Source organism: Polyergus mexicanus, unplaced genomic scaffold, assembly GCF_030449975.1.
Source record: "Polyergus mexicanus isolate NDT 795.1 unplaced genomic scaffold, iyPolMexi1.0 SCAF_6, whole genome shotgun sequence".
Classification (NCBI taxonomy): Eukaryota; Metazoa; Arthropoda; class Insecta; order Hymenoptera; family Formicidae; genus Polyergus; species Polyergus mexicanus.
The window spans coordinates 2413284-2427077 of NW_027223326.1; the positions used below are offsets into that span (position 1 = coordinate 2413284).

At 30.5% G+C, this 13794-nt stretch overlaps 1 protein-coding gene across 3 annotated transcripts in view; it reads right to left on the reverse strand.

Annotated features, from left to right (window-relative positions):
- The window catches only part of Sff (sugar-free frosting), a 30996-nt gene extending 18342 nt beyond the window's left edge, over window positions 1–12654 (reverse strand). For 2 of the 3 annotated variants that reach the window (XM_070297015.1, XM_070297016.1), the window contains exons 1-8: window positions 11195–12654; window positions 4855–5035; window positions 4599–4739; window positions 4298–4448; window positions 3940–4155; window positions 2758–2957; window positions 2413–2640; window positions 1276–1577 (exon numbers count right to left, since the gene is read on the reverse strand). In XM_070297015.1, coding sequence (XP_070153116.1) covers window positions 1276–1577; window positions 2413–2640; window positions 2758–2957; window positions 3940–4155; window positions 4298–4448; window positions 4599–4739; window positions 4855–5035; window positions 11195–11294 — 1519 coding nt within the window. In that variant the 5' untranslated portion in view covers window positions 11295–12654. The remainder of the gene's footprint in view (window positions 1–1275; window positions 1578–2412; window positions 2641–2757; window positions 2958–3939; window positions 4156–4297; window positions 4449–4598; window positions 4740–4854; window positions 5036–11194) is intronic. The other variant, XM_070297013.1, reaches the window with a different exon arrangement.
- Between the last annotated feature and the right edge of the window lie 1140 nt (window positions 12655–13794).

Here is a 13794-nt window from a genome sequence, read left to right on the forward strand (position 1 = left end):
TAAAATGTATGGTTTGGAACTTTCCGCACAAAAGTTTGAAATAAATAATTTTGTTATATTTAGATATTTAATATTTCTCTAAATAAATGCTTAATAATATATGAGTAACTTTCAATGAATGAATGCTTAATAATGATGAAAACCTATTCAAAGTTATTGAAAATTATGATCTTGAAAACATATATACGTCAAGATTAAAATGATTGAGATTAAATTCCCTTTTTGAAAATTTTATTTTTAAAATATTTCAAAATCGCATATCTCAGAAACAAAAAGAAAGTGTCACGTAATTCATACACACATACACATAAAGGATATATTATTTACACTCTCTAAAATATATGTCAAAAAGAAAGTGATCCATGAAGTAAGTAAATTAATGTCAACATTTACCATGATCTCTAAAAACAGTGCAATTAACTTAAGTAATTATTATTTATATTGTACAACATAGCCATTACATACACACAAACACACAAATATTTACAATGTGCACAAAATACACATTTACAATGTATACAAAATATACATTAATAATGTGTATAAAGTGGCCACAACTTAAAAATGTTTAAGAAAGACATTTATACAAAATAAACAGGTTGATGGATGGCACAAAAATATATTATTACATAATATATTTATATTATATTATATATATTAATTATATATATTAAATTTAATTATATATATTATATTAATTATATATTATATAATTATATAATTATATAATTAGTATAATATATATAATTAAATATATAATAAATTTGCTATTAATTATATATTATTATATAATATATAATTAATAGCAAAAATTATACTATATAATTTAGAACTAAAATTTTTACATAAAATAAATTATTTATTACTGTAAAAAGCATTTGTGCATCAATTAAGAAAAAGCAGAATATATATACTCAATAAAATTCCGTATTCTTTATTTTTGTTAAAAATAAGAAAAGTTTCCCTATTTCTATAATATTTTTTAGTCCTATTCCTTCAATGTACATAGATAAAATAAAAATGCTGTTTTGATCATGTGATATTGACATTTTTCTTTTATACTGGCGTAATCCAGTAGCAAATATAAAATAATAAATATCATCAAAAAGTATTGAAACAAAGCAAATTAAAAATATAAGGATACGCAAGTATTACAGACAATGTTATTGACAAGATTATCAATATTATTGACAATGTTAGGACTTATAGAAATAAAAGTATTGTTGCAAAATAAGGATAAATATAAGACATAATCTATAATACTAATAAACTCACCAGGTTGCATCTCGTTAAGTTCAATGCCGACACTAGTGAGCGCCGATGCTGACGCTGGTGTCGGTACAGTCTGACTCGTGGGACTGCCATTTCCCGCGGTAGTAGTGGTATTGCTGCCGATGGACAATCTGTGTGGACTACTAGTAACCGTTTGGCTCACATGTGATATTGGTACCGATCTGTGGGGACTCAATAGACCTACAGGCGCGTGCAATGGTGAGCTACCCGGCGTTGACGTATGCGAATGAGAGCTATGAGTGTGGCATCCTGTGCTTGGTGATCGACGCGCGTGGTGTCTCGTACTGCAACAAGAAAATTAGAAATGTAATTAACGAAGTAACAAATTATTTGAATTAAACCATAATAAAGTTAAATATTTTAATTGATATTTCCATTGGTATTAATGAGACGAAATGAAAGAATCGAAATATAATTCGACAGTTGCATTTTATACAGAGTTTCTGGTAAAGATTATGCCAACACTCGTGAGCGGATAGAGTACAGTAAACTAAACAGAAAAGTCCTTTACCATTTTGTGATTTTCGTAATAATAAAGTTTGCGATCGCTAGGCACGCGAAAATTTTGAGAGGAGCGCTTTACAAATGACAACGATTACGAGCGGTACATAATGATGGATTTTCGCGTCCTAGCAACTACACATCAATGGGTTGTCCCTTTTTACTGCGCGCTTATACTCACACGAATAGGTCGATCTTTTTTAATTAATTTCTCAATAATTATTACAAAAATCATAAAATGGTAAAGAACTTTTCTGTTCAGTTTACTGTGTAAAGGAGCTCAAGCTTGCAAACATAATGGGAGTTAATTACCTGCGCAATGTTTAGATCTGACAAAAAAAGAAAAAAAGCGACACGAAGATAACATATATGATACAAAACACGCTACATACAACTGATGCTATCACGTGATGGTGATGCCAATTTGAAATAAATCGTAGCTGCTTGATGTTGCAAAATGTTTTTCGTTAAGCACATAAGTTTTATCCGCAAAATGCAAAGATTGATTACAAAGCTCATTTTCCACCATAAAATTTCAGGATAAAGACGGATAAAAATTATTTTGTCATAACGTTATTATCATTATCCTTCTTTCTATTCAAATTTATGCGAGTTTACCTAGACTGTCTTCTAGGCGTCAAAGGAGATCCATGACTGATTTGTCCAAGATTGAGCGCGGTACTTCCGTTCACTCTACATGTATCCACTCGTTTTCTCGGCGGATCAGCTTCTAATTGTCCTACGGATCTCATGCCTCCCCTCATTACTTCGAGCTCGTCCTCGCACGCCGGTCTTCTTCGCTTCCTCTCCAGCAACAGGAAATATATCACCTTTTCTGTGTTGTGGCTAAAGGGGAAATTTTTATTTATTTTGTAGACTCATTTTTCACGATATATTTCCAATAAAACTTAGATAGATTGAAATGGAATATAATGTCTTTCTACCAGAGTGGAATCATCTTACTTTGGACTGAGTAGTTCCTGAATGAGTTTATCGCGCTCTTTGAAGCAACCAAGACTCGCGATCGCTTGTAGCACGTCGGGATCGATTGCATCCACGGACGGAATAACATGCGTTTGCACTACATCCATCATCGACAACTCCAATTCCAATTCACCTTTACCCGCCGCCGTTACCCAGATATGTCTATTTATTTCCGCTAACTAAAAAGAAATAACATTAATTTTTATTTACAAAATGTTTCAATGTTAGTAAATATATTTCATAGCTTTAATATATGTTTTTAAAAAATATTTCACAATCTGAAACAAACTAAATTGTGCAAATTAGAAACTTGCACATTGCTTCCTCATCATTTTATCTCACAAAGTTTAAGCTCCTTTAAGCATGCGGATTTTTCAATTTTTGCTTCCTCATAGAGGAAGTTTTGTGAGCAAATTAGAAAGATAAAGAAGCAATATGCTATTTTCTAATTTACATACTTTTTTATTTTTATATAATTGTTATAGATTATACATTTACATTATAAATTATACATTTACGTTATAGATTATACATTTTTAGAAATATAAAAACTTATTTAAGAAACACTTAATTAATTTTATTATAAAAAAGATAACACGAGAAATATTGTTAAACATTGATAAATATTTATGTAAAAAAAATTAATCCGATATTTCAAAATTTGCGAAAGTTACAACGTGTACAGATATTTCTTAAAAAAATCAAAATTTTATAAAAAATAAATTCTTTCACCGATTCTCACCAAATTCAATACCAACCATTCTTTAATAATAATCTATCCATGTAAAAAAAATTAACCCGATATCTCAAAATTTGCGAAAGTTACAACGTATACAAACATTTTTCAAAAATTCAAAATTTTATAAAAAATGAATCTTTTTACCGATTTTCACCAAATTCAATACCAACCATCCTTTAATAATATTTTATCTATGTAAAAAAATTTAACTAGATATCTCAAAAATTGCGGAAGTTAGCGGTTGCACAACAAATTGCGTACATACACACATACATACATGCATACTTATATTTTTTAAGAATATGATTTTCGATGTTTTCAAACATTCTGAACACATTGGCATTAAAAACGCAAAAAAAAATTTGGTCACGAAAACAAAGCTTTCTCTATAAGGAAGCAAAAAGGGATATAAAGCGTCTTACCGTTAGTCTTTTTTCAGGATCAACTTCTATCATACCCCTGAGCAAATTCTGACACTCAGGCGGCACGAAATGCGGTATGTAAAACAGTCCGCGTTTAACTTTCTCTAATAGTTTTCTCAGATTGTCATCGTCGAAAGGTAAAGCGCCTACCAGAAGTGCGTAAAGTATTACCCCACAGGACCATACATCTGCTTTTCTACCATCATACTTCTCACCCTGCGAAAAAAGAGGAGCGACATATGATTTTACGTACATCAATCTCAAATATGTTTAACTGTTACTCGTTTAACTTATTATTCTTATAACTTAATATTGACTAATTATTATCGAGAAAATTAATTATAATAGAAGCTCTTACTCTAATGACTTCGGGACAGGCGTAATGAGGGGATCCACAACTAGTCTCCAGCATAGAGCCCGCGGGTTGTAAGGATGCCATTCCAAAATCCGCTATCTTAATATTATTTTTTTCATCCAATAATAAGTTTTCAGGTTTTAAATCTCTATGACTGTAAAAATGACGGAAAATAAAACTCGTACATCATACATATTGTCAAGATAATTAATCAATATAAATAGAAAAAGACTATTATATAATTAAATGCAAAAACTGGCAAATAAGAGCTATTATGTAATATGTGACGGTATACGCGGCTTACCATATACTATGGCTGTGGCAAAAGTCTAATGCGGAAATTATTTGTCGGAAAAATCTTCTTGCTTCTTTTGGAGTCAGTCTACCCTTCTTAACCAAGTAATCGAACAATTCCCCACCCGAGACGTGTTCCAAGACAAGATATCTTAAAAGAATTTTCAAAATATGACATTTTTGCATTATTTGTAAAAAATTTTTTTATTTGTTTCTTTTAAAAATAAAAAAAAAGTTTTTCAAAATTACTTTTATCGATAACTTACAGATATTTCTTGTTTTCGTATACATCCGAGAGGCCGAGCACATGCGGATGGTCGATCAGTTTCATGATTGCGATTTCGCGCTCCACTTTCATCAACACAGACTCCGAAAGCTTTTCACGATTGATAATCTTGATTGCCACCTTTTTGCCCAATACACAATGTACGCCGAGCTTTACTAATCCTAAAGTAAAAAGACAGAACCTTATTCTTTACCTTATAATAGCGCAGGAAAAATCGGGAGATAAAGAAAGAAAAAAGATTTTCGTACATTATCGGTTTTTAAAAATATTTCTAATTATCTTATTTTTATCTTATTATTACTTTAAAATAATACAGTTTTCTGCAATTTTTTGTGGTAATAATAAATTGAGAATATATTATTAAGGGAAATACAATTAAAATCTTAATTATATATGGCCGCGATTGGTTTCAAATTCCTTCCACTTATTGTTAATAAATAACGAAAAGCTTGGCGCGAGCTTTGTTGAAACGGATTTTTAGAATTTTAGAGAAAATTGCTATTTTCCAATAATCATAATAATTTCATTAATTCTTGTCATATGATGTTTTGGAATTATATGTTTAAAATATAATTCCAAAACATCATATGACAATTATTAATATAATTCGTTAATCAAATATATATTGAATTGAACGAAAAGTTTGTGTCGTTTTTTGCTAACAAATCATTTTGCTAGCAAAAAACGGCTTTCCGTTCAATCCAATATAAATATAGTGATTTGTTATTATTTGTCTCGTATATTACTATCGCAATCTATTATCCTAATTATATTATAATGACACAATCATATTTACGGTAACAATATAAATGCCCAATATCGCCTTTAATCAAGCGAATTAATTTGCGCATATGACACACAATATTTGTTCCAGTTACAAAAAATTTTCTGCTTATTATATTTTTATGGATTTTGCAACAATAAAAGATACTACATTATTTTGTAGCTATATCTACTATTACAGAAGTATTGTATATCACACACAATCAGCATATTATTAAATAGAAGATACCAGATCAGATTTATAATCTTTTATAGCAATAAAAAATATAATTCGAAAAGCAGAGTCAATGGAAAAATTAAGAGTTATGAAGCAAAATTGGCTTAAATCGTAATTTGAAATCTATAACAAGCCGCGTCATATAATGCCTTTATCTACTTAAATGACGACAACGACGGTTGTACACCACAAACAGATATGCTTAAGAGAAAAAGAGGAGAAAAACAGAACAGAAGGAAATTATTCCTTATAAAACGATAATGGAGAGCAGTTAAGCATTACCTCGTAATGAAATCGCATTTAATTGGAGATATAAAGAAATTAATCCTAAATAAAGAATTGCATAGCTTTACATAGTGATTATGTGAAAGCTGTTAGTAATCTTGCAGGTGCTCGATTATCACGAAGTGATCAACGTTTTTTGATTACTCGAGCGAAATATAATTTTTCACGTGCGCGCGTCAACTTCCCTATATCTATCGCATGCACTTATTTACATATTGTCTAAAAATATGTTACATTTCTGTGACGTTATATCGTAAAATTATAAATAACCCGAAACACTTTTTATGATCGATGATCATCTTTTAACCAATCTCAATAGAACCACATGACATAAAGTCCGATATTAATTTCGATGATTGACGATATGACAATCCCTGTTAAACGAACGCAGCGCTTCTCGTCAAATCTGATGGCTATTGCATTAAGCAATACCAAAAAGTTGAAATGCACTTCTCTCAACAATTTACTCATGATTTAACGTCAATAATATATGCATTCGTAGAAAGAAATTTCTAGAAACTTTTGTACACATTGTGCACACAGTTTAGAATACACGCTGCAAAAGTTAAATATTACATGCTTAATTAATATATTAGCCAATATATTAATGAATTACATTGGTATTTTTTTAGTTAGCAAATTGATTAATTTCTAAAAGGCTTAAAAAAATGTTTCCAGTATTTGAGTCTAATAATCTTGAATCTGTTTTGAATGCACAATAAAAAGTGAATTCTACAAGATGTGATTAAACATTTTGCAATACAAATTCTGTTTCCTTATATCATTTTGATATTGCTTCAGTTTCGGAGGTTAGTTTTACAAAAAAATATTTCAGGATTAAAATGTGTTAAAATCATAATGTTGCTTTATTCTCTGCTTTCGATTTTATTGGCTCCTCGTAACCAATTCGCCAAATTTGCATTTATTAAACTTATTACTGGAATATTTTTTGTTCCCGCGAAAACAGATAACGAGAGATTTAAAAAATGGTTATATATTTTTCTTTCCAATTTTTTATCGAGAGACCTAATCCCGCTGGTTATAATGCAAACCGTACCGCAAGCACGAGCAGGCGATTTCATTACCCGCTTGCGCGTGGGTCACAGAATTCGAAGCGTGAAGTGGAATTCATTCATATGATTAACGCACCGTATTGTCACGTGCCAGAGCATACCCTTTCAGGGTGCATACGGGATCGATATAGTTTGCCGGAGGAAATGACCGCTACAAAGCTCATTCGCTGAAAGCTAACTCGTCTGAATTCGTTAACAAGTTTTTGCGAAATTACATGCTGATCGTGAAAAACGAATTCGTATTTCTACATAAACTCCGAAAGATCCATCGGCAAAAAATAATATATATCAAAGATAAAAAAGTTCTGAAAGGCAGAAATATATCTCATTTTCATACCGCCAATTTACTTTAGCATTCATATACACACGCGTACTTGCAAATCGGCGCGTCCTTCTTTCTCTAGTACGTTCATTGTTGTCGACATTATTACCTTTTAGACCCCTTGTCGGTAGCGTTTAATTAAAAAACGCTTATTAATTGCTTCATAAAGATTTACAATTATTATTAGGGAGGTATTTTTCATACAGTTAATATAGAAACGAGAGTTTTAACTTTGAACTAAAGTCACATTTGTTATTAGAGAACTTACGAGTTATGTAATGCGTTTTTCTGTGCGTTCCACAAAAAGATATTTAATGGAAAAATATTTATATATAAAAATTAAAATACCGAATATTCCTATATTATGTCCATATTATGTCAATTGTTTTAGCTTTTATTAAACGGATAAACGGCACTTTTACATAAGATTTTTAACAGTAATTTTAGTAGTATTTTAAACTATACAATTTCTTTGTCATATCTTCTTCTTCTGTTGTAACCTTTTCCGTATAATTGATAATAAAATCCTAGATTTATGCAAGGATAAAATCTTTTGAACGTATATATATATATGTCGCGATAGAATAAGTTCTAATTTTCTTACGTGTATTATGCGATGTTTTTAAAATATTTTGATACAATTTTTTTCTTTTCTCTTGCCTTGTTTTGCGAACTCACGCGTATTAAAAAAAAAAAAAATATATATATATATATATATATATTGTATATATACAGGATGGCCCACGTAAAGTGTTACAAGCTAATAACTCTAAAAATATTTGTCAAATCAAAAAATTGTTCATGACAAAGTTTTATGTTTTCGAGGGGCCTTTCTAACTACGTAAACATAAAATTGTCCCCACTCCCCCTCTAAAGGGGACGGGGGATAACTTTAAAATTTTAAATAAAATCCCCTATTTTTAATTGCATATTTTTATAGCTTATCTCGAGAGCTTTTCAAAAAATTATAATAAAGTATTTTTTAATTAAGTACTTTAAGTTATTTTATATTTTTAATCTGATATATTTTGATATAAAAAATAAAATATCTCGTAAAATATTTAGTTTTCGATAATCTGACCGCTATATACAAAATAATGAGACAAATTAATTAGTGTAAAAACAATTATTGTTTTTAAGAAAAAGTATATAATTATTTACAATGTATTTTTTTAAACAATAATTTGTTTTTTTCTTTACACTAATTGATTTGTCTCATTATTCTGTACATAAAAATACTACGGTAAGATTACCGAAAACTAAATATTTTATGAGATATTTTATTTTTTATATCAAAATATATCAGATTAAGATATAAAATAACTCAAAAAATGTTTAATCAAAAAATACTAACTACTTTATTATAATGTTTTGAAAAGCTTTTGAGATAAGCTATAAAAATATGCAATAATATATATATATAGAGAGAAAGAGAGAGAGAGAAAGTGAGAGTTAAAAAACAATCTAGTTCTGCTAATTTACAATATTCTATGACAATATAAATGAATACGTATATTTTTTATACATATATTTCAAGACATTACTGCATGTTTCTTTATAATTAAGTTCAAACATTTCTAGCTCTCTATCTGCCTATAACCACTGTATAACATAATTAGTATGTCATCAGTATTGATCGTATAATAGCATCGAATGCCTTCGAGGTGAGAGCAAATTAGTGAGGCGCGCGTTAACTTTGGAAATATTCTTGATATACGAGCTTTCTGTAAAACGTATTATCTTTCCTCTTACTTTTTCTGATTCATATTATAAAGAATTCTTTATCAAGTATTTAATTATCTTTTCTCTTGCAATTTTTCTCCTATTTATTTTTATTAATTTTTATTAAAACAGTATTCTCAAAATACTATTTATTTTATAAATCTCCTTCACGTATATACAATATAAGTCATATGGAATATATATTTATTTTGAATAAATTTGCATGTATCGCATTCTAACGTGTATAACATACCGCAGAAACGACGAAAAATACCCAAGTTATGTTTAAGTTAAACGACAATAGATCGATGAACGTATAAAAGTTAATAAAATGGGCAAATGTTTCTATCAAATCGGCTCCCAAAATTGTATTTGGCAATGCCATAAGGTTGATATTTTCATTATGCATGGCTGCGAAATGACTACGATTCAATTTTATATGTCGGAAACTTGCGTTAATTTTATTACACAATTAAAAAGAAAAAACATCACAAGAACAAGATTAATTATACCTCGTAATTTTTTGAAACTGAACGACTTTGGTTTCCAAATTGCTCCAAATTATTTTACAATTTTAAAAACTTACAATTGAAGTTATAAGAAATTGTCCCTTTAATATATTTCGTTTTATTATAAATATAATATGGATGAATGGGTATGACACATTGAAAAAGTTATATTGCAATTAAAAAATAAATATATTTTCAGCTTAAGAGAAATTTATTATACCGATTAAGATCTCTATATCACACAGTTTTCAGTTAGGTTTATTTAAGGATTTTTTAGATCGCTAAATACAAATCCAATATCAAAATTGACAAATTTAAAATGGCGAAATTAATATAAATATTAAAATTTAATAATATTTGGATTTTTTCAAAAATTTAAATATACAATATATTTGAATTTGTTAATTTTGACATTGGATTGTATTCAACAATCTAAAAAATCCTTAAGTACGAATAAACATAATTATAAACTATTAATGATCTAATTCAGAGACTCTATAATAGAGACTCCATATATTGAACCATGAATTTTTATTAACCATAGTTGACATAACAAATTCTTTTTAAGGACTGAAAATCTTAACAACATACTTATTTTTGATTACAATAAAACTAATACATCACATACCGTAGTTATAATATAATAAAATATATTAAAATAGCCATTTTTTCCAATTTTAACTGCATTCTTCTCAAAATGCTGATATAATGAAACAATTTGGAAAACGAAATGGCGTATTCAACGTTAAAAAAACTACAGGACATGATCAATTGTATTTTTTTTGTATTTTAAAAAAGTTATTTTTTATTTAAAAAAATATATTATCATTATTATTTGCACGTATAAGAAAAAATTTCTTTTGCGTACCTCGTTATTGTTATAGTACTAGAATTCGTAGCCTTCTGTAGATTTAAGATATTTGGAAAATATCTTTGTTTCAAAGGTATGGATAATGAAACAATCCACGAAAGCTGCATATGTTCTATATCGCAATGTACAAACGGCGTTCTTGAAGTCGCACAAGAAAAGTTTTGTAGCAAATTTATATCGACCGATGCATTCATGTAGACTTTAATCAGTTTTGGTGGCAAGAAGCCGCGAAACCGTCTTTTCGAATAGTCATGCTACATACAGTTATAAATTTTTATAATTTCCATCAATGAAAAATAATATGCGAAATCTTTTATATCATCTTAAATACATGGAACTTGCTTGAATGTTCTGAACTAATTTAATTAGACATTTCTGTGGCTACTCATTTTTATAATTTGTAATTATGCTAAAGATTTTGTGTCATAAAGAGAATGGAAGAAAGAAAAAAAGAGAGGGGTGAGAAACGGAGGGAGAAGAAAAGAAAAAGGGAGAGAGAGAGAGGGAAAGAGGAAGAGAGAGATGATGCACCACTCACCAGTCTGGCCTTTTCCCAAGGTCTTTTCCAGCCGATAAGGGCCGACGTACTGATGAGTCTCCTGGGTGTTGGACCCAATGGGGCTCTCTTTGCCCTGCATCGCTGCCGAGCCTCCGCCTTCCTCTTGGTCCGCCAGATTGAATGGTTGTTTTGTACAAGCCACTGAGGTCGAACCACACGATCCTTCTTCCTCTTATGCTCTCCACGTTCGTCGTTATCACTTTTTTACGAGATTGCGTATCGGTTTACTGTGTTTTACCACGATTTTGCACAACATTGTGCATTTTGTTAATAGAGTAATTTTAAGGCTGGACTTGCGATGGAATATAAGAAATGCTTTAAAGACAACTCAATAAATTGTCTTTGACTTAAATTTTTTTAGTTTTATTCGCACACAAACATCCAGAAACAAACAATATAATATACGTTAAATATCAATTTGTCGTCAGTATTCGATCTTTTCTCGAACATCATATACATTCCGACTCAAACACAAATTATTTGCGAATATTATTGTTGCCTTCCACTCTAATTGGAACAATAATAAATCACGTGTCACATACATCCATCGTTATCTCGCTAGCTTAAACTCTTCTCCTTCAAAAGACGATATTCATTGGACGTTCGGCGATGAGAGGGATCGCCAAATACTTTCAAGCAGAAACATCATATATCTAAATACACTCACGCTAACATTATCACTGTCGTGAATGTTTTTTTATCTTCGGTGGATGTCTCTTGCGAATTCTTTTCATGTTGTCCCTTTGACCATGCATTGACAAGATTGCTGATCCGATTACTGATAATAGCTGATCCGTTCATTTGAATTAGCGAGGTATTAAGCGAACAAGAATAAAGTTATTGGGATTTAGATATTTACGAAAATACCCGTTCCTGCATCAGTCGTTCGTGGCCCGCCAGGTTTCCACGAAAATGGAGTTGGGCGCCATTATGATTTGAGGACAGACACCACACAGCACCCTGTCTTGTCAGGCTGAGTCTCAGTAAAATCGGCCGTTTTTAGTCGCTCATAATTTCGCAGCTCCTTTACTTCACAATGATTTTCCTTGATTGTCCGCCGATTTTAATCAAATCTATAGCCAAGTCAATTTCCGTTGACCGTCGATATCCATTTTGCTCGGCACTTGTACTAATAAAACAACTTAATAATTTTCTCAACGTTTTCTAGACACTTTCGGATCGAGCTGGCACATACGCGCGGGCACCCTCCTTTGCTTGAGTCATCCTATTCTGCACGCATTCACGCATCAATGTTGCTATAATCTAGCAATAAGCAGCGTGATTGTGCTAGCGATCGGAACGCTTTATCGCGATGAGAAACCAACCCTCAATAATCTTTATCTTCACGTTTTATATAGATTATATATTTTTTTGTTCTTTTCATCGAATTACATTACCATTTTTAGCGATGAAATTTAGCCCCGTCTTACGAAACTGACGACGACTACCACGGCGCTCCCAGTTCGATTATGTACCGGGCATACAGAGGGGGGTAAGCAGTGCGCGCGCATCCCCACGCCCGTTAACGAGAAGACTCCTTCCGCCCTCTGCGTGTATAGAGAATCATCACCAACGACATGAAGGTGTCAAATCAGGCTCTGGAAAACGTGGCGGACAAGAACCGCCGCGTGTCCATCTTCAGGGGTAGCAAAGTGCGATACGCGAGGGTAGTGTTGCAACCACCGTCGATACAAAGACAATTGCCGGTGGTTTGTGTCCGGGCTTTATCGTGGTTGAATAGATTCTTTGTCATGTAAGGATGTTTACAGCTTGTTTTTTTCTGCCATTAATTTTGTTACTTAGAAGCTATATATAATTCGTTATATATTTGTCCTCCTATTAAAAGATGATTGTATTTCGGACAAGTTGTCAAAATATTTGTATTCGGTAGATAATGCGCATAGTATATTGTAATTTTGAATTTATATTATATATTAATATATTAATATATTGAATATATAATAAATATAAATTTATTTCTTCTATTGTGTAAAATTATTCCAAAAAAGACAAAATATGAAAATATTTTTGCGCGCGCGCACACACACACACACGCGCGCGCACGCACGCACAAATAGATATTTTACGACACTTGGAAAGAGTACATTATTTCAACAAAAATGGGATATATAAACATTTTTTATTTATTATAAATAAGGTATTTACGTTTTCTTTGCATTTGGATTTACGCCAAGAAAAAGGAGAGAGAATGTTATTATAAAATATTTTATCCGTTATATTGTATTAATATAAATGGCAATATAGTAGTAATATACAGAATGAATCATTTTAATCAAGACATGCAAAAATCTCGTAAAGTAAGCAAGATGGAAAGAAATGTTTTATAAAAAGTTGTTTACAAGGGGACATTTGATGAAAGTACTTGATCTTGAGTGACCTTTTCAAGGCCAAGTCAATGGAATCAATGTTTTCTTAAATGGAAACCCCTATTTTTTATTGCATTTAATTGATTTGTCCCATTATTCTGTACATAAAAGTATTACAGTAAGATTATAGAAAATTAAATATTTTACGGGATATTTTATTTTTTATATCAAAATATGTCAGATTAAAATATA